Genomic DNA, 21,593 nt, shown 5'->3' on the forward strand with positions numbered 1-21,593 from the left:
GGAAAGTTGTCTATATATAACGGAGCCAGAGGCTATCCCAGCAAGCAACAGATGCCAAGCAGGATACACCCTGAATGTGGGGCGTAGACACACACACACACACCAGGCCCATTTTCCCTGAAGCTAAGTAACCTACCAGGAGGACTTTGGGCTGTGGGAGGAAACGTGAGCACCCAGAGGTAACCCAGGTGAACATGGGGAGAACATACAAACTCCACACGGATACCTCAGGAGCAGAGCGGATCTCCGAGCCCCAGTGACGCAGGGCAGCAATGCGAACCACTGCGCTGTGTGCCACCCATTGTCTGTACACTCAGTGCATAACCTGGTTCATACCAAGGGGTGAAACAAAGGTTTGGCTTCTTCTACGTTTGTCCTTATATTACAGTATGCATATATAAACCCTTAATACCTGATAACAAGCTATTGAAGGGGATACTTGGCTTCATTCAATGCGTGGATCAATTATATACTAAGTGCCAAACTGGCTTGCTTGCTTGGCTGAATTGCAGTCTTTTGTTTGCCACTGTTCTTATGTACATATTAAATACACAAATACAGGGACTGGACATATTAAAATACGACATGGCTTCTAGCCAATTGCAGGTGAAGGGAAAACTGTCCGTGTTTTCTTCATATCGTGATTTTCATTATGTCATCAATAGCTTTTTCTTATTCGTGTATTTATACCTTTTTGTTATGTAAGTGTTATGCTGTTGAATTGACATATACATTATGTCAAATTGACATAAAATGTGGGTATGCGAGGGTGGGGTAACAATAGATTCACCTGAGAGACAGTGAACGAGAAGGTCCTCTATATTTTCATTGAATTTGCTCTTAAAGCTATGAGGCCAGGCGTATTGAGGTCTACACGACAGACACCTGTTGAAGTCTGCTGCCGTCTGGCCTTACGAAGAGACGTAAAGGGAGGCTTCACGTAAACTACATTTCCCATGATGCAAAGGGAGGACGAGCGCTTAAAAATAGACCACGCGACCGGAAAAGGGTGTTTGGAAGATGCCGTGGAGTTATTATGGAACTTGAACGTAAATACGAAGATAAACAGCACCGAACAGGGAGTTGTACTGGTAAGGTGCGTAGGCGATATTTGCTCTAACGATGTGTACAGACAGGCGGCTTAAACATTTTATCAGCAGGTCGCTTCTGACCTGTCGTAATCCTGGCGCTTTAGGGCGGAGAATTATTTGAGTCCTGTTTTTGATTGTTTCGTAGTCTTGTAATATAAAGGCCACCAAGCACGGTTCTGGAGTTCACCGAGGGAAAAAGTACTTATTGCGGCGGAAAGTCACGTGAAAAAAAATGACTGCTGCCTGCGAACGAGCTCGTAAGTGCGGACAACGCGCGTCAGGGGCTCGGCTCGAAGCGGCGTGCCTCTTTGCTCTCGGTAGTTTCTTGAGTTGTGAAACGGGGAACAGGGGCGTGTGTGGCTGCCGTGCACTGGCTGCTGTAGCGTGTGGGCATCGGCGGGGGAGACCTTCGCTTGCACGGCTGCTGCTCGGCCAGACGCTGCAGAGCCAACAGGCTCGGGGCGCCAGGCGTTGTTGCGCGATGTGTGCGCCATGGGTGGTGCGTAACCCCGCACGACGTGTGCTCCTCTTGACTCCGTGGGGGAGAGCTCACGGCTGGTGATCAGCCTCGGCAGGAGAGGTGGGTGGCTGCATCGCTTTCTGGGGTGGAGAGACCGGGCGCGGGCTCAGTACTCGGAAATATGCGGTTTTAAATCCGAGATCATTCCGACGTTTGTTATGAATAACTTTTTAACATTTGTGCCGGTTTGGCGTTGGAGATGGGGAAGTGTATAGTCACCTGTCATGCTGCTGTGAATTGCACAAAACAAGACTGACTTTCCACCCTCGAGTGTCGATGGATGTAGGGTGTATAAATTGGTCTTGATATTGAGATATGTATATATAATGGCACCTGTGTTTCCCAAATCGTCCTGTGTTTTGTGGATGATCTGGTGTGGCAGATTAGAAGCCGGGGAAGTATGTTCATGTTAAACAGGTCGTCCTCGGTGAGTTGCGAGGCGTTATCATCGACTGTGATGTTTTGTTGTTTCATTGTTGACTCCCGATCCGATACTTTCTGGCTAAACACCATTTTTAAAGCACATCTCGTATCATTACCGCAGATGACTTCATGTTCTTCCCTGAATATTGATATTAATAACCTGAATTCTCAGTGCCTCTCTTAACATCGATTTTACGGAGTAGTACGTTAGTTGTGGTCTCTGCGTCTTCTGTTAAATAGGGACGTCATGAATGCTGACGTAAGCACTTAATTGTAGCGTTTACAAATACATTTGGGGAAGATTTATTTAGAATGGGCCGATTACCTGATGAAATGATACAAGTGATGATTGGTAACTGTCACTGTTGAAGTCGGTGTAAATAGACTTTTGTTTAAAGTGTTTTGATCTGTCTCCTCGCAGCTGTAGTACTGTGGGTAGAGCATTTTATTAAAGTTATTTTTATGAAACTTTCCATTTTAGGAAAATTAATACTCTGTTATTTTGAGTGATTTAGACTAGTTACTGCATATGCACATATATTTAAAATTTCCATTAACCCCCTTTGTTTACAGAAAGAAAAATCTGATGCTGGTATCTCTTCCTTAGAACTGTGCCAGAATGATTTTCTTTAATAACTAAAGGTGAACTTCAGTGTAAGGAGCTTTTTAGGGAAGAGTTTAAGATGCCTTTAAATGCCACTGGCCAGCAATGGTCAATCAAGGATTTGATTCTGCTTATTTTTAAGAAATTTTAAACAAAAGTCAGTCCAAAACTAATGACCATATTCATTAAAAGTAACACTGTCTGTAGTGGTCCACATAATTTAAATGTAGTGCTTAAATAATTTGAACAGCAAATTAGTCTCTTGTGTGCACCTGATTGAACAAAATGCAAACTGAGTCACTTAACGTACAGCACGATTTACTTACATACAAATTTAAACAAGTCCGGGGTGGTGTCTGAAACAAGAATTTTCTCTATTGCTCTCCGGTGAGTTTGACTCTTTGACTTTTCAGAGGTGAGAGGCGTAAGAAGTGAAAGACAGAAACACATCTTTCTCGGGTGTCAAGGTGTTCCTGACCCTGGGAGTGTATTTTTACAACATTAATAGTGTTACCAAGTGCAAATTGAAAAGGTAAAGTACTAAGTAAGTAAAAAATGATTCCACAGTAACTTCAGTCCATGTGGACAAGGATCTGAGGTTTGTATTTTTTTTAAAACACACCCCGGGATAGATCTGACTATGAATTATGAATACAGTTCAACAGGATGCAGGTTTCTTTGACAGCAGTGTTGGTGCGTCGACTCTTTCCTTTGCTGCTCTTGTTTGCAGGGCAAGTTCTTGTAAAAGGAGGATGCAAAGTGTGCTGAGAGAGTTCCAAATGGCGAGCTGTCCCCGACACTAACGTTTGTCTTCTGTGTTTTGGTGCTTGTGCAGTAAGCGATTGAAAACCTGCTTTTGGGTGCCTGCTCTTCAGGCTGTCCTCATGAAGATCAAAGATGGATGAACCCATGTACCTCCTCTGTAAGTGGGAAGGACGCCTGTGGCCAGCCAAGGTTAGCTCACAGAGAACTGCTTCATTATTTGTGCCATTGATGCTGAGGCAAAAGCAATTTAAGGTCAAGGAAAGGTTACCGTGGAAAATTAAATATGCATCATTGGGTTAACAGTGCATTTCTGATTTCTGCTGCTACCCGTAACCCTAAGGCTTGCAGTTTAATGCCATTATGCAGAACCCCACACAAATTGCTAATATATTGTCCTCTTGTCACAGCTGTATATGTAAACTTTTAAATTGACTCTGACTCTGATCATAGCTTGTTGTTCTTTTGCAATCTCGGTCCCTCCAGGTTCTGTGACTCGAACCCCTCCATGGGAGGTCAGTCTTATAGCACTGGAAACAACGTATGACTAGACTTCTAAGACTAGTTTAAATATGTCAGTTCTCAGTAGTTGATGTCTAGTAAAGAAATATTTATTGGTGTTTCTTTTTTATGTTAGATTTTGAGAAAATCTGCTCGGCATTCCAGAAGGGCTGATGGGCTAGAAGTGGAAATATTGGGTGTGAAAAAAAGGTAACCTTTGCTCTCTTTCTGTCCTACATCTGTCACAAAAGCAATTGCATTACAGTTGTAACGCGTAAAAGCGTTAAATGCTTTATCTTTCATTTCCTTCATGTTATTGAAAACATCTTTTGTTTTGGCATTTAAGCCATTGATGGTAGCAGATTTGTTTTTGCATACAAAGGGATTGGTGTAAGCATATTTCTTTTCTGAATGAGTTTATTTTAATTTTTATGTAGCAAACAGAACACCCCCCTCCCCCCCACGCACGACAGGTATCCCACTCTGGGTTTGTGCTCAAGTTTGGGCCTTGAAAAACATCTGTGGGCGAAGGATGCAACCACGTTCACAGGACCCTACTGTCCTGTCTGGGCAGCCTAAAGCTCTGTGTAGTTAGTGAAGACAGGACAGCATTTGTTGATGCCGGGGAGACATTGTAGAGACTCCAAACTTATTGTTTAGCTGCAGTGATCTCTGGCCAACAAGATCTCCCAATGCTGCAGCCAGAGGTCAATAAAAAACAATCTATTGTGTATTCTTCAAAGTGAGACTTTTTTTCCAGTTTAGCTTGATGTTCTAAATGTCACTGTATAGTACAGTGCTGGGGTATTATCTTTTCTGTTTCTTGCTGTTTTGAGGCTTGAGGTTTCATCTAATGCACAGTCTAATGCAACAGCTTAATCTTTAAATGACTTCAGTCCTGTAAATTACTTACTAGCAGAATCGTCAAATATTCTTAGAAATACTATTGTTTTTGTGTTCATACACAAGTGAGATCAAGGACATATTCTTTTTATGTACAATTACATTTCTGTCAACCCTTCTCTAGCCGTGCAGAATAAAATCTTTCACAATTTCTCTGACAAAACTTATGTAACTGTTAACATCTTTTCTAACAATTTATGTTAATTCTGGACTGGCATTGACATAGAGATCTTAAGTGCTGCAGTAATTTCTTGTGTTTGCATAACTTTGTCAAGGAACTCCAAAGAGAAAAGGGCTGTAGCACAGGAGGTTGACCACTTGAGTAACACATGGCAGCTATAATGTACCATCAGTCGCATTACACAGCAGATCAGGTGAAGAGACGAATTGCTTCACCTTCTGATTTAAGTGGGAAATTAAGAGAGGCCAGACTGTGCATACTCAATGTGGAATTTAGCCGGTGGGTTAATATCCCTGCCTTGAACAACGCCTTTTAATGGCCAAGGTGTCTTGTCATGACCAAGTAATCAGGACCTCCGTTTAGGATTTCTGTTTAATCCCTCTTTGCTAGTTCAGACCTGCATGATGCAGCTGTTTATTTTGACCAGGATCTGTGTGAAGCAGAAGGAGACGGCACCCCTGACACAAGGCAGCATTGAGACCATCTCCCTGCAGCTTGGTGAGTTTCCTGCTGACCTCCGTCAGCACATTGACATTATCGTTAACATTGACGGTTATTTTGGTGAGAACTCAGTGGGACTTGAAAGACAATTTGAACAATAGTTAGCAAGGCTAGATAGGTTCAGGACACCTTTATTCATTTGCATGCAGAGAAGACAAGCAGACAGTCAGTAAGTGAAATATATTTTTTGTGCTCGTGAAAGAAAACCATAGTCTAACACAAAGCTGAACCCTTTCCCTGAAAGTGGTAAAATATTAGTGTATGTGGTCAACTTAAGCAGTTGAATCTCACACCTGGCTTTCCGAGTTTCTTCTACAGAACACTGGACATGTAAAGCAATAGCACATAACCTACTGATACACCGTATACCTTTGAGCGCTCAGTCACACTGAAATGAGCTGTTTGACCCTCATATACCTTCTTTTGACCCAAGATATGTGAGCACCCCCTGGCACCTTGAAATCAAAGAACATAATAAAGACTGCAAACAAATTGTCCATAGAAACACGTACTTGTGCATGTGCCAGATTTCATTCCTGCACGGTGTAGTTTTCCCAATACAGTTCTTTGAACGAGCGAGCCAACATTTGAATCATGATGTACTACGTAATGTGGTAAAAAGTGCAGATATTACAGTATGAAGGAAAGATGGAGTCATCTGTGAAAATTTTCAGTTACTGTTAAACCTTACTTATATCCGACAAATCCCTGAAATGTTTCGTTTCAGATCTGGATGCTGAAAAGCAGCGTATTATACAGATCTTTTTGGACAAAGATGACAGCGATGAGGAGTTTGTGGGATTTCCCCATGAATTTACCCAAGCTGGTGAGTATTAAAGAGCAAACACAGTTGCGTGTTCTTATCTGACTTTAATCCCTACCTACCCCAAATCATGAGGGTCAAGCATACTGATACTGTTTAATCATATTTGTATTATTGGATGATTTCCTTGTGTGTAGTTCAGCTTTGAGGAGAAGAAATATGAAATCAAGTGTTGTTTTTGTTTAGCTTCCATTGTGGAAGATAAGTGCAGAGTATAAAATGGGAATTCTCATCAGTAAACCCCCACCTCTGTCCTTGTAATGGTTATGAATTACAACAGAAGAGGTTTGTGCTGCGTGATCAGTCTTCCCTGACAGTATCACCGAATGTTGTTTTTGCCTGCAGTTCAGGAGACTGGGATCAAAGAAAGGGATCCTATTCAGGAGTTGCTTTACCGGAAAGCACTACGCTTGGCTTTAAATGTGTTATCCAGCAGTGACTCTCATTGCACTTTGCCCTCGAACCCCGGGAAAGCACCTGAGGGGGCCTGCCAGATCAAGCCTTTCATAACCGAAAAATCACACCAGTGTACCTTTACCCTTGGCGGAACAGTAGAACCAAAGATGAGACACAGGCCAAGGACAGCTAACCTTGAGATGAGAAAGGAACAGCCAAAACGCGTTCCTCAGGGTCAACAGGGGACACAAAACGGAAGAGCTGCAGTTCTGCCCAAGTCTGGGACAGGAGAGATGGCACACGAGGACAGTCTCGTGAGAGGGCCAAAGACTCGGCAGTCTGGCCTCAGGGCACAGGCAGAGGCACAGAAACGCCACCTTCCACAGGCAGGAAAGAGCGGGAGCAAGAGGAAAGCTTCAGGAGGGTCGTCTCCACTGTTGACAAGGGAGAACGGCCATCTGCGGCCACGCAGGCTAATGAGCAGCTCGGATCTGAAATGCCCAGCTGCGGTCTCTCCACTGAGCAAGAGGGACAATAAGACAATGTGCTCCACGCCAACCAAACTGAACACTGTGCAGCATTCTCAGGTGGGGAAAGGGGCTCCTAGAAATAATGTAAAGCCTTCGTTTTCTACCCCCAGCCCCAAGAAAGGACCTTGTCAAAAAACAACATTCCCAGAAACCCCGAGCCCCCGTATCCCGAAGGGGGACCACTCTGCCTTGCAGAACGGGAATACGCCACACGTCCTCCCCTCTCCCCCAGACTCTGACCTTGACACTTATCACAGTACGGGCGGGGTGAAACAGAGGAGAGGGAGGCCTCGTTTGCGAGACTTTCCTGTGAGCTCCACGCCTGTGAGTGGGTTGGAGGAGCTGTCCCCGAGGAGCCAGACACGGACTGAGGAGAGCACGCCAAAGAGAAAGGCACCCAGGACAGCACAGAAGCTCTTTGAGAACCTTGAGAGTCGACAGGTAATATTGCGCTGGGAGCTGGCGGTTTTGGGATCCGATACCACATGTACTTGGTTAAGAATGTTTGATCTATATGTTTCCTTTTCCACTCTCTTAAGGTATATTCCTACGGGATTCAGTCTTGCTCCAGCCTCTAAATCGCTCCTCAATCAGGCTTACAATTGATAATGGGCTGTGGCAAACACTTCATCCCGTACTATAAAGATTCTAACTATAAAAACATTGTTATTTGTTGGTGTTATATGTATCTTACTAAATAATATGTGCAGAATTAACAAAAAAGACTCCATATTAGAAGTTTACCTTAAAGGGGCACTATTAAAATGGATAGCAAGAACAAACATGTGAGAAAACCTTGTCACAAGTGTTCAGTAAAGGGAAATGGGAACATAAATGAGTGAATGCAGTCTCCTTGTTTATCTGAGCAGCACAGGAAGCTCAAATACTGTATTCACTAGATAGTCATCCTGTGATTCTAAGCAATCTTTCCACACATATCTTCTGAAGTACAGTGTTTCTGCCTTTGTTGAAATTGCATTTTTAATCCACTGTACTTCATGCTTTTAACTGTTTCTGCAGGTCATGATGGCATAGTGGATCATTTGCTATCAATCATTATACTTTTTCACTGTAGGAGCACGAGGTGGTAAAGGTTCTATATAAGCTTTCATATCAGCGTTTGAGTTGATATTTATTGAGCAGTATTTGAACATTTCTTCAGAAGTAGTTTCCGCCTAAGTGAACAGCAGAACGCGTGCCAACATTTAAAAACCACTGTTTAATTCAAAACAGACTATAAATATGTGCTGATCATGAATGCTACAAATGACGATCGGTTAATACAATTAATTGTTTTTTTAAAAAAGTGGCAATTTGCCTGCTGATTGACCTGCGACTCTGCTTCACAACTACAACAGCAGAGGAGCTGTAAAGGCTTGGCTGTTGTGCTGTGAGCTCCGTGTCATTTCTAAAATCATGAGCATCTTAATCTCACCTGACCACCTCCACCAGGACCCTCGGCCGGAGCCGGTGCACTGCGGCAAAGCCAGGTGTGGGGGCCGGCCCAGGAAGGGGGCGGCGGAGGAGCCGGCCGGCCGGCAGGACACAAGCGACCGTGGCCACACGGACACGGCCCCTTCCTCAAAGCGGAGACGGCGGAACCAGAGTTGTCCGGAGCTGGGCGGCACGCAGACATCCGAGCAGTCGGAGCTCCCCCTGCCTCCGTTTGAGCCGGAGGGACCGGAAACCGATGAGCCAGGTATAAATCCTGTGCCTCCCTAATTCGATTAAGCCTTTAGTATCTGTTTAAATCTAGCCTGCAGCTCTGCACTCGCAGCTGGAAGGTTGTGGGTTCAAATCCCAGGTTGGGGCACTGCTGTTGGGCCACTGATTGAAATAATTAACTGAGACTGTTCCAGTAAGGCACTGTCCATTCATTTACTACCTGCTTCCTCCAGTTCGGCATCGCGGGAGAGCCGGATCCTATCCCGGCAAGCAACAGGCGCAAGGCAGGGTACACCCTGGGCAGGACTTTTTTGTATTTCTGTATCCTGTTCTCCAACAGTGCAGTGGACCTAGGTGGTCTATGAATTAATCTGTTGTTTAAAAAAAATCTAATTGATCAGCAGCAACAATAGCAATCTTTAAAAAAAAATATGCTTTGTTCTCTGAAACTCAAAAAAGCACACCTTTTGTGTTTGAATCTCAGTCTTTGTGGACATGAATCTTTGTTGTTTTCAGGGGAAGAATCTGACTTGTCCATTGAGCTGAGTTTGCACAATGAACCCGATATGCAGAGTTCTCTGCTGCAGGAGGAAGATGAAGAAGAAGATGAAGAGCTTCCCAGTTTCTCTTTGACAAGGGAGAACAGTAAGTGCTAGGTTTAAAATGAAGAGCTTCCATCCTTGACCAACCCTCCTTAACGTTAGACATCCATCTGAACTGTTCCTGGGACACATAATGGATGTGAAAAACACATAATGAATATGTACAAAAGATATTCGTTATGTATTTTCAGATAGGCAGGCATCTGGGATTTTGCACTGTGTGCTGTGCTTAACAGTTTCTTTAGATTTCCCAGCTTAACCGATACTATGATATTGTACAATTTAATGTATAAAAGCAATATTAAACTGTAAAATTAATATGAATAGATACGGGGGGTCTACGTTATAATTTGCCCTGCTAGCCGTCGTTTTTTCTGCATTGTGTTCACAGAGCCTTCATCCATCACAGAGGGAATATGTGTCTGGTGTAAATTCAGAAACTACCCTTTCTGGCCAGCAATGGTGAGTACTCCATAATTCCATGCCTGTCTTGTTTTCTTTCAATAATCGTACTTCAGATAGGCCAGAAATAACCTTGAATTGCAGACAAACCTGAAAAAAGGAAGGGTAACAACATCTTCTTGCGCGGCTTAAGTTTGGTATATATAGTAGCAACAGAAGGACTTATTTTAATGTTTTTCCGGCGTTCAGTTTTCCTGCTTTTAAACTTGCAGTCAGTTTGGATGAGGTAGTGGGTTTCGTTAGCAAAGATTTACTGGCTATCTCTTGTGTAGACAATTGTACTCGGAAATATACACCTCTAACACTTTGAGCAAACACTTGACTGTGTGAGTAAATGTAAGACAACTTAAAGGTAGCTTTTTTTCCCCACTGTTCATTTTAAGAGCCAGATTATTACAGAATCTATTCAAGAACCTGTTAAGAGCACTGAACCATTGAGAACAATACTTCACTCAGTTTCAGTGAAATCTAAATGGGTACAAATGCATGTTGCTTTAAATAGAAGTGCCAGCCAAATAATCTTTTTGAGTAAATTCACATTGTAAAACATGCAACATGAAGCATTTCCTTTTGTAGATGGGAGCATATATTTGTTCCCTTTATATTGATCTATCCCTCCTAACCTTGTTCTGCTCAATAGGTAAAACGTGTGAACCATAGGAATAAAAAGGCAAGCATCATCTTCATTGATGACTTGTTGTTTGACAAGAAAAGAGTTCAAAAGGGGTAAGTGGGTGAAAGTTATTTCTTAATGTGAAGTGATTTTCAGTGATTTTTCACAGTGATTTTTTTCATTGTGTGTTCAGAGTAAAACACAAATGGTTTATAACATGGGTTGCCGACAGTCATCATGCTACAGTTTTACAGCTCTAACTGCAGTTTAGAGCTGCGTCTTGTGGTAACTAAAACACAATCAGCCATGATCCTAAGGAGGCAAACTATTAAATATTCTGATACAAAGGCCATACTTCAATAATTGATGCTGATATTATCTAAAAACAAGGATTATCTATTCTAAAACAGAAGCAGAATGGGTTAAATGGCTATAATAGAGTTAAGGATTTTATTTGTCAACTCTAATGCCCATTTTGTCTTTCAAAGATTTTGTGTGTCCTTAAGAACCTTGAAACCTTTTGACTGTGAAGAGACAGATCAGTTTGTGGTAAGAAACAGATGTCTTTCAGTGACAAAGTCTTTTTTTATCATTATTTCAGTCATCAAAGCCAAGGGTCGCCAGTTTGCTTTGCAATAGCTAATCCCCTGAACCAAAGGATGAAGACCTGAGAGTCAGATTCTTGACTTGAAAATGAGCATTTCATAACATCTGTTTGTGGCATGCTCAATCTGTTATTTCCTATGCCAGAATCAAACCCTTGTCTGATTTTTAGGTTAAAGCTCGGGAGAAGTATAATACAGCCATCAACTGGTGCTTGGAGCTGATTCGGGACTACCGGATTCGCAAAGGTGGGCATAACTTGGCAATGCATCATTTGGGACGTTGGGAGTCGAGTACAGAATAGTCAGTTTCTCTAGAGCTGTGCTGAAATCCCTTACGATCTAGAAACATTTCGAAAGGAGAAAGGTACATGAGAAACGAAGGGCTGTAATGTTAAAAACATTCATCAGTTGATTGTTGTGGAAACGTCTTAAGAAGTCATTAAATTCAAATAAAAACATTGAGACAGAATTATTACAGCATAGTTTAAGAATGTCATCTTTTAGCACTTTGGTTTGGTTTCATCATGCCTTGCACAGGAAGGCAGGAATGCTCTTCCATGCCCGGGTCATAATGGAATTCACCTTAACTGTTTTTTCCTTCTCCCCTATACAGCCTGCGGTTCCTTCTCTGGCTCTTTTATTGAATACTTTGCAGATGACATAAGTAAGTGTTACACTTGTTTGCTGGCAGGAATGCTGAACATGTCTGAATTGTGGCTTGGCAAAAGAAAACTACACTTTAAGCAGCATGTAATAAAAGAAACATCATCTGGATTTTTTTTCATGCATATTTTTTCTTTTGTTGTTGGATATTTTTAGTTTAGTTTTTTACAATAGTTGACTATCAGCCTTTATAACCTCTAAAAACAATCTTCAATACTGATTGAGGGACAATGGCTTGTTTACCAGTTCCACAGCAGTGTTCTACATGAGTTGATTAAAAGACGTGGTATACTTGTATGCTGTTTGACAAGCCCTTCCAGATAGTCATTGCTTTAAACAATAATGGGCACATCGGGACTTGCAGGAAGAGCTGAACGAATAGGTATGTGGAACTGATGTTATTTATTCGTCTCATGGCTCATTCAATGGAGGAATAGTGTTTGTTGATTTGCTCTGTAAAAGTATATTGGCAGCCAACAAGCAATTGCATCAAATAGGATTAATGACCTCTGTTGCTTTTCTTTAAAAAAAAAAAAGCACAAAACCGATTTGGCTTGCTAGCCGAGAGAACTATGCCTGCTTAGCTTTAAACGGAGAGCTGTAATTCAGCAACTGGCTTTGTGATGTTCATTGTGATGTATTTGCCCTAGGCTGCCCAGTCAGGAAGATGTACCTGCAGGACTCCTCCAACGTGTCCTTTCCCAGCAAGCTGATAATGGAGGAGCAGAAGGAAGGATCGGATGTACATCTGGACAGCACACCATCCCGCTGCAGGCAGTCCAAGAAACTGCTGCCTGACCGCTCCAAGGCTCTCCGGAACCGGGCGAACGAGAAACTGGTCCAGTTTATTGTCAAGAGTGAGGGATTGGAGAAGCACCTGCAGGTCAGACAAAGCAGGGGACTTCTTGGACATCCGAGAACACTTTGATTTCCGTCTCCTGTGTCTCAACAAAGCTTCGGCAGCTGCGCTGAGTTAGAGCAACAGATAGAGATGAATACTGCTGGCCTGCTCAGTTATAAACTGCAAGTTTAATACAGGAGAATACTGGGAGTTTTTCCATCCGGGCATTTATGCTTTTCATAATTATTTAAGGAATGGTTTAAATACTGGTGAAGAAAAAGAACTTTCATAACAGAAACTGAATTTGTGACATTATCTTTTGAAATTATGTAAATGCAGTGCAATTAAAGACAAAATATTTACATAAAATAGATAAACAGATCTTTAGCCTTTTCCAGTACCAAGGGTAATTATGCAGTGTTTTCTAATTAGCACCTTCATTCCACAACACTCAGTCTTTCTAAACTAAACTAATGGTGCTAGTGTGTGCAAAATAAGGCAACCTTTTTTGTGGGGAGCAGATTAAAGCACATTCTGGTTGTGATGGGTAGGCATATGTAAACAGTTTGTTCCCAAGTATAAGTCTGGACTGTTTCTTTTCAGGGAAAAGTCTTTGTAGAAAAAAAAATTGAATTTGTTGTCTTTTTGTACCCGTCTCCTTCAGTATAAACATTTCTGTACTTGGCTTCAATTTTAGTATTCAGTATTAGTCTCTCTGCTTAGAAACCACCTTTATTGTATATGAAAACTATTCATTGCTTCACCCTGATCCCACTTAAAAGCTGTGAATAATTGGGTTATAGTTTTGCTTTGGAATAATTATCCTGAGAGAACTAGCTGTTTGTATTCCAAGCCCATGTAGCATTTAAGCCCCGAAGCTCTTGCTGTTGAAGTTTTTGCCTGGTCAGCAGGCCCTGAGGAGAAGAGTCCTGCTCATTTCCTGGCCTCTCCCTCAGGCGATCATCAGTGGCAGAGAGAACTCCAAGTGGCTGAAGGAGTTCCTCAAGTTCAGCCGCTTCATGTCCTGGGTGGACACCTACCTGGAGGACGAGGCCCAGGTGGACCTGGTGTACAGCTACCTGAAGTCCATCTACGAGAATGCACCCGAGACCGCGCCCTTCCTGACTGAGGTGGACACCATCCGCTTCATCCTGGACGTGCTGCTGCCTGAGGTGAGGAGGCCATTACTGGGCTCTTTAATTTCGTTAGGTAGATTATTAACATAAAGGCATATGCTCTTCATGGAGCTTGACTATTCCACTCCATGGTCTCCGGGACACTTGGCAAGTCAGGAGGATGTCACAATTACCCTTGATCTTTTACATCTGAACTTCGGATAGTTCAAGTATCCAGTCCCGAAAGCCAGAGTTTTTTTCTCCTTTAATTTATTTATGCACAAATAATTAATGTCCATTTCTCTTCGCTCAAAACAACTGTCAGTCACATTATATTCAGTATGAATGTATATGGAGTCAGCTGTATAATTTTACTGTTCTCTTCATTGCTAACCAAAATCATGAAATCAAAGCCTTCAACTGGGTAAGCCTATCTTTAAGACATTGGCTGCAGTGTTTCTGTGATGGTGTGCAAGGGTTCATATCGTTGTTGGGAGTTTACAGTGTTGACGTCTGCATTGCTGCTAGCAGTGTTTTGCCACAGTGTGGTGCTGCTCAGTAAGTGACTAAGAAGTGAAAGTGTCACAGCGGCAGCAGCAATCGGAGCAGCACCCGTGGCAGGAAGTCTGCGCCTGCTGAGCGGAGGAGAACGCTGGTCCAGTGCCCTGAGTCCGAGTGGTCACGTTGTAACGCTGCTGTCTTATTTTCAGGCCATCATCTACGCCATTGCTGCTGTAGACAAGATCTCCCTGGACAAAGCAGAGGTTAAATTCTTGAAGGGGCCCGACTTGAGTATAAGGTAATGAATAGTCTGTGGGTTTCAAAAGCTGTGCCTTTCCTTCGCATTTGCAGGAATCCCACATTATTAATAATGTGATGCATGATAGTTAGGAAAACAGATCTAAGTTGCACATGCATTATACCCTGTGCTCTATGTTATTGTGGTAACACCTGTATGATGTTACTGTAAATTCATTCAAAACTCTGATGTGGAAAGTGTCAAGACCCAAATCCTGTCATTAGTAACAAGCATTACCAAAAATACACCTATGCTGGTTTCTTGTAATCTGTTCCAAGCCCCTTTCAGACAATCTAATCTTCCCTTAAGGCAGAGGATATTTTTAACAAAACAGCACCTATGGAGCAGAGAGGAGGTAGATTTAGAGCAATAAACATTAGATGAGCAGAGTCGCTAACAGAGACCGTGTAAGTCACTAATGTTGCTTTGAATGTTAACTTTTTCATGTTTTACTTTTTCTAGTATTCGTTTCTTCTAACAGGGTGTTGTTTACTGAGATGTTTAGCTTTACATTTAAGACAGACTGCAAGCTCCTTCAGGCCGCTGGTAGATCCAAACAATATTCTAAACTTTAGGAGTAGTAGCTCCAAATTGCTGAGCTACAACATCTAAAGGTGCCTTGTTCCATGAGCTCTGATGCTCTTGTACAACACCTTAGACCTTTAACCTAATCAAAAGATGATGAAAAGATACTCTATGCAGCATGATGTAGGAGCACTGTGATAGGATGATAGGGTTATGGTTTGGAGGAGGTTTTCCATTGAATTTGTGTTCCTGCTCTTGTGATTGACAGAAAGCCTTTGTTGCTTTCAGAGAAAGAGAAGAGTTCGACATGCAAATCGAAAAGGAGATGATGATGAAAGCACTATCCCTAAATGCCCAGGAACCTAAACCTCTTTGACACCTGCTGTCCGAATGACTCAGCGTTCTACAACACCTCAGGCCCTGGTGACGGAGCCATTGGGCCATTCCAGCAGAAAGCCTTGAGAATAGTGCTACCCCAGACTTCACCTGCAAGTTTTATTGAACAGTGGCCGTCAAAGCTACAGCTCCAGGTTGCTAGGTGTCAAGTCAGAGGTCAATAAACTAAAATTTAAACCTATGAATGTTTTAAGCCTAGCACTTAAATGTAGAATCCAATAAAATCACAGGTCACAGAACATTTTTTACTGTGCAGAAGGAGTATTTGAAGAGAACATGGGATGCTGTCAAGAGCACCTTAGAAGACCATGAAAGGATGACTGAAAGAGTTGGTGCCGTTTTCTTTGCCCACGAACAGAGCCTGACAGTTCTGAGCATTTGTTTAATCGGGAGGTGGTCCACATTCCCCTCCAAGTGATCCAGGTGGTGACTGCCTTGGGTGCTTGACCAGTCCTGAATGAACTTATGGAAGGAGTCTTTGAACCCTTTGGACAGTACTGGAGTTTGCTTAAATGTTGGTGTTTTTTTATGTTTTTTGTATAAAGAGGACAGAGAGAGGAACATTATTTGGCTGTAGTTTTCCAATACTCAAGGAACACAATGCAACAGCATTCCTTAATGTAGATAGCCCTACTTTTAATGCTAAGCTGAGATCTGTTAACCTTTGTTGATTTGTGCTTGGCACCTAGTGCTGACTGATGTTCTTAGATTATCAAACGATATGAAATAATGACATTAATCATGTAAGTGCTGAAATGTGGAATTATTTCAGAGGGGTATTTGGATGTGTCTTTTCACCCGTTTTATAGTGGCCAACTGAGTCTTCTTTGGAAAAGTTAGTTTAAATCTGATTTCACTGGCCTTAAAGATAATATGGAGCTAATCAACTTGAATTTAAAAATCGGTATCAATCAGTATTTATTTTGTATTCCCTTAGTAGTGCGCAGTTTGCGTTTGCACAATAGTGTTTGTAGATTTTTTTTAAAAGTCTGTATTCAGTTGATTTTCATTTTAAGGAAAATTGCAAGATAGGAAGTTGGCATTATTTTAAACGGTGTTGACACATGATTACGGCATTTGTTTTAAATGCTTAAAATGTTTCCTGTATGGTAATACTTTGGTTTCCTCAGAAAACATCTGAAGTTGAATGCCCTCAGGAGAAGAAGGTAAATGAATCATAGTTTTTTCTTCCCCCATAGGAAAGCAAGCCACTGCAATGATACTGTCAGTTTTCATGAGGATTAATTGCCCGATTGGACCACCCATCAGAATGCTTTGCTTGTACAGTTTGATATCAAAATGCAGCCTTCAAATTTTGGTCAGCTAGGCAGATCTGCATTCATCTTTATCCAACCTGTAATTCCCCTGAATATCATTGATAAACCATGACCGATATGTACAGTGTACCATTCTAGATTTAAGCCTACAAACCTGTGCGCCATGTATGAATCGGTCACCTCTGTTGGTGTCCATTTTAAAGCCTTCATGTATTCTGGCACTTTATGGTGTGAAATCAGTTGGATGGATGGAATTATGGTTTGATACTAGTAGCCTATTCAAGTATTTTACCACCATGTACCACTCATCCATATTTTGTAATCAGCAAAGCTTTTGCTTAAGTCTTTGTTTGGTCCAGACAGTTCATAGTCGGCAACACTTACCTGAGTTGAGTAGGGTTTGCCTGTCTTACTAACATTCAGCAGCAAGCTAGTGCTGGTGTTTTGCCTGTGCCTGTCAGAATTAATTCATATAGCCTTCTAGTGATATAGAGGCCAATGCACTGGCACTAAACTACGGTGCCAAAAGTCTGCATTCTTCCAGCTTCCTGCAGTGGGGTTTTCCTGTTAGATTATCATGTCTTAATTACGTAGTCTGATTTCTGTTCCCAGGTAATGTTGCATTGTGGATGTGACTTTTACTTTTTCCCCAGTCATGCCTGCCTTGAAACTTGTACTTTATTGTAAATTGCTTCCAAACCTTAAATGTAGCCAAATGTGTGGCAAAAAAACTGAATGTGTAAGTGACAATCAGGAACTGCTGTTAATGTAATCCTTTGTACATAAGAACAGCTTTTTATGAAATATAAAATTGTTTATGCATAGTCTTTAGATGTTATTTGATTATAGTTTTAATATGTAATTTTTTTTACATGGTTTTAAACAGTGACACTCGATACGTCCAACTGAATGTAGCAAGAAGCATTCAGCTTGGCCAATCCTTTGGCATAAACTGTTTCTTTAACTTCATTCTTTCTGCGTTTGGGGCTTGTGCTCTTATCCCACACTAGACCAGGCCTACCCAGAAGGCTACAGTGTTGTGGATCAACATCACAGCTTGAGAACACAGAAGCCCTCTCGGGTTGTGTAGTCTGCAACTTGAACTGCACAAATAAGTGGGGTTGATAAGTGCAGCGAGAACATTTGTGGTTGTCTATAGGGAAAGTAAAATAGGGAGGTGTGGGGAATGGTAGCAGGTCAAGCTGCTGATTAAGTCATTGGTATTGCTGGGTGGTACATTGCAGTGATCGGGGAGCCGCTGGTATGAATCCGCCTTTGTCGCAGGAAACTATTTTAGTTTGCTTCTCCCAGCAAAACCAGGGTCCTCGCGTTTCCAGTTTCAACTGCTGTGCTTCCATTAATGGGAGGCCGAACAGAGCCGCCACACAAACGTAAGATGTACTGATTATCATTTTCTCCTCTCAACTGACCATTCAACGTTGGTTTTAAAGGTATTACAAAGATCTTTATGCTGTTGCCGTTATTAAATCACCATTTAAGTGACTTGGGGACTTTGTCTGCTGGAATAGACTTTGAGCAGTGGAGGTAGGATTGTAAGTACCTGGGGATTTAGCTTTCATGGATGAAACACTCACAGCAGTCATGGATTACTTCAGTCAGACATTTTCCGTAGGCCCTGGAATTCTGGATTAGCCGATTATCTGTGCTTTGTGCAGGTCATACTATGCATATTTTTACTACTTTTTAATAAAGGAATTGTACTTTTTTTATGTGTACCTCCAGTTAAAACGCACTCTTGTAAATGATTTTCGATTGGAATGTTGCATTCATGACAGGTAAATCTGATTTCAGCTGTAGCATTTCATATTGCAAAACAATCGACTGTTGTCTGCTCACACATCTCTATATTAAATAATTTGGTCCTGCGGTTTTGTCTGTGGAGTTTTTTCACATGAAGGGTGTTCCAAGTGAGTTTCTCTTCAAATCAATAGTTCCAGCTTTTCTATTGTTTTATACTGTTTTTTTTTTTGTAACTCCATGAGTCGTTCTCCTTTTGTCCCTTTTTGAGCAACAATTATTTACAAGTAGAGTGGGGTAGTGTTTTTTTTTCCCCATAGTGCAGGGCAGTGGTCAGTATTGCTTCCTCTCAGAGCTGGAGCCCGGGGTTCAATTCCCTGGGGTTCTGTCTGTGTGGAGCTTGTGTGTTCTCCCTGTGTTCGGGTTTGTTTACTCCAGGTTCTCCAGTTTCCTCCCGCAGTCCTGGTACGGGTAGGTTAATTGGCCTGGTGTGTGTGTGCGCAGTGGAATGGACTGGCATCCTGTCCAGGGTGTACCCTGCCTTGCTTGCTGGAATAGGTTCTGGCTCCCCTGCAATCCTGGTTTTGGATGAGGTGGTTAGACAGAGGAGTTTCTTTTGCAATATGTACATGTGCATTGGGCTTCATGTACATAAGTCAAATAAACGCCATGTTTGCCATAAATAAAGACAGTTCAGGTGGGGAGCTGCGTCAGCATGTGTAGGCTGCAAATGAATAAGTAATAATTTATTCCATGCTGAAAAAAGAAGAGAAAACACTAAATAAAGATGAATAATTAGATGAATGGTCAAAAAAAAAGTGTTAAGGCATCGCCATCAAGTACTGCCTGAGACTGCTAAAACAGAACAGGCAGTATAGAAATTATGGGCTCTGGTCAGGTAACAGAGTACTCTTAGCAACAGTGCTCCAAATAAATGAATAAAAGTGAAATAAGTATAACTGATTAATCCCATTGATTTATTCTTTTTGGCGAAATTATGCTAACAATCTTTGGTCATAAATAGTAAGTGTGTGCATAGGCTCTCCGATTTAGGAACTTAATTCGCACCACGATTTGTTAAAAAGGTGGTATTAATGCCTCAGCGAGTCGCTTGGGTGCCATTTCCATACCGTGTCAATCGAGTTTATTGTTTATAAACTCGAAAAGTATGTTAAGGCACTTTTGTAAATGTTCGGCACTGCAAACTTTTCTCTCTCCATTTTCGTCGTCGTGCGAGTTCCCACAGGGCTCCGTGATCACAGCAGTGTGGGTCGCAAACAGGGTTATTGTAAGGGGACCACGTTTCCACCTAAAAATGAGATGAAAATTCTGTTTGTCATTGTGCTTTACAGCAGTCTGTGCAGCTTAAAATATACGAAATGTGGTTTGCATACTTGTCCGGTTCTGTTTATAACCTGTACTTTTCTATACTTTGAGCAATTACGGTGAAATTAAAGCAGGAGGAAATTCAAAGCGATTTCCTCATTTGGCGGAAGATTTATGATTTACACGTTTAAAAACAGATATAGGAGATATATCGAATATTATGTTTAAACTGCAAAAGTTGCGATAAACGGTAATCGTTTCAGTTTTATTTTGCTGGAGAATAAAAGATTTGCCGAAACCCGGGATCGAACCAGGGACCTTTAGATCTTCAGTCTAACGCTCTCCCAACTGAGCTATTTCGGCCCGTTATTAATGCTTTTATACGATATGCCTTGTTTAAGGATTGTATGTGATTGCAAATACAATGTTTTGATGCGAAAAACTGTCCCACACCCTCCTAAATTTTCTTGCGTATTATCTCTCAAAAGTCCCTCTGCGCGTATTCTTACAGAATTAATCCTCTGCTCGTGTGTGGTTTTGAAACCCCTCGCAGTCGAGATGAAGTCAGAAGCAGTCGCACAGTTCCGTATCAGCGAAATTCACTTTCCCTTTGTAGCTGAGTAAACAGATCGTGCTAATCATTTACACACAGATATACAAAAAAAGAGAAGTAAGGCGGATTTCGGTCTCTATTTTACTGCTGCTTTCAGAGGCTCAGTCGTGCCAGTCTCTGTGGCGCAATCGGTTAGCGCGTTCGGCTGTTAACCGAAAGGTTGGTGGTTCGAGCCCACCCAGGGACGGGTCTTGTTTTAGCTTTTTAATTCTTTTTATTTAAATGTTTATGTTAGGTACTGTAGCACAATCTGTACGTAAACGTAAATCTACAGATTTATGTTCTGATCTTTCTAAAATTTAATGTTAAAAGTGAATGAGTTGCGCTGCAGTCCTCTTGTGGCCAAATTGAAGAACTGCAGCTACCTCGGAGGGGGGGGAGTTTAATTTGCTAGCAAGCCGCTAATATTTTGGTTATTTTATCTTAGAGTGTTTCCGGCGTGAGGGATGTTTAAAAATTCACAGAAAGCAAAGCATGACGATAAAAAAAATAACATTTCCACGCCCTGTTATTTAAATTATCAGATGCAAAATCTCAGGCGGAAACCATTTACTCGTACATTAAAAACGGACTCGGGCTGTGGACAATCACATCTCTCCAGACTGTTATCTTTGGCCGCGGGAGACTGAAATGCCTTAGGCCCAGAGTAGTTGCTCTATGAAGAGAGGGAATTGTGTCCCAGTTCAAGACCTGTAACTCAATATAAACCAGTGAAGCATCTGTAAATAATTTATGCAGAGAGGGTCATTCAATGTGTTAGTAAAGGTTAGCAGTTAGGATAAGTCACGACCTCTGTTAGCCCATCATGCTGCCCTGGTATTTCTGTTCTGAAGAATGTGAAGTCATACCCCATTTCCTATTTAAACTCAATTAACTAAATGCTTTGACAGGCCCCTAGAGTGCAGCCAAAATGTTTCTTCCTTAACTTCTAGGACAGGCTGGGAGGACGCCAAGTGTCCCCGCACTTCTGGTTGAAACTCCCTGCTGAAAATGTACACATTTTTCTTAACTGTGACTTGAAAGGAATCCCTTAAATAAGAACCTATAGCTGTCATGTGGTTTCAGGACATATTAAAAGATTGAACCAGTTAACTCCAA

At 41.9% G+C, this 21,593-nt stretch overlaps 1 protein-coding gene and 2 non-coding genes across 5 annotated transcripts; 2 read left to right on the plus strand and 1 right to left on the minus strand.

Annotated features, from left to right (window-relative positions):
* Window positions 1-984: 984 nt before the first annotated feature.
* LOC148813976 (uncharacterized) lies at window positions 985-18,686 on the plus strand. Of its 3 annotated transcripts, none has more exons than XM_088907629.1 (17): window positions 985-1,096; window positions 3,474-3,592; window positions 4,038-4,111; window positions 5,376-5,483; window positions 6,214-6,312; window positions 6,655-7,676; window positions 8,688-8,934; window positions 9,417-9,545; window positions 9,894-9,964; window positions 10,605-10,690; window positions 11,066-11,126; window positions 11,353-11,428; window positions 11,796-11,846; window positions 12,496-12,728; window positions 13,643-13,858; window positions 14,512-14,600; window positions 15,414-18,686. In XM_088907629.1, the coding sequence occupies exons 4-17, from the start codon at window positions 5,387-5,389 to the stop codon at window positions 15,499-15,501; spliced, it is 2,565 nt and encodes an 854-aa protein (XP_088763755.1). In that variant the 5' UTR covers window positions 985-1,096; window positions 3,474-3,592; window positions 4,038-4,111; window positions 5,376-5,386; the 3' UTR covers window positions 15,502-18,686. The 3 variants fall into 3 exon arrangements, with proteins under 3 accessions (XP_088763755.1, XP_088763753.1, XP_088763754.1); XM_088907627.1 differs by having other exon boundaries at window positions 990-1,096; window positions 5,413-5,483; XM_088907628.1 differs by having other exon boundaries at window positions 1,002-1,091; window positions 5,413-5,483.
* A 1,486-nt stretch (window positions 18,687-20,172) lies between these two features.
* On the minus strand, window positions 20,173-20,245 carry trnaf-gaa (transfer RNA phenylalanine (anticodon GAA)). The gene has a single exon. It is a non-coding gene; the product is annotated as a tRNA-Phe (tRNA).
* A 363-nt stretch (window positions 20,246-20,608) lies between these two features.
* trnan-guu (transfer RNA asparagine (anticodon GUU)) lies at window positions 20,609-20,682 on the plus strand. Its single transcript has one exon. It is a non-coding gene; the product is annotated as a tRNA-Asn (tRNA).
* The last annotated feature ends 911 nt before the right edge of the window (window positions 20,683-21,593 follow it).

Source organism: Atractosteus spatula, chromosome 28 (genome assembly GCF_055471065.1).
Source record: "Atractosteus spatula isolate fAtrSpa1 chromosome 28, fAtrSpa1.hap1, whole genome shotgun sequence".
Lineage (NCBI taxonomy): Eukaryota > Metazoa > Chordata > Actinopteri > Semionotiformes > Lepisosteidae > Atractosteus > Atractosteus spatula.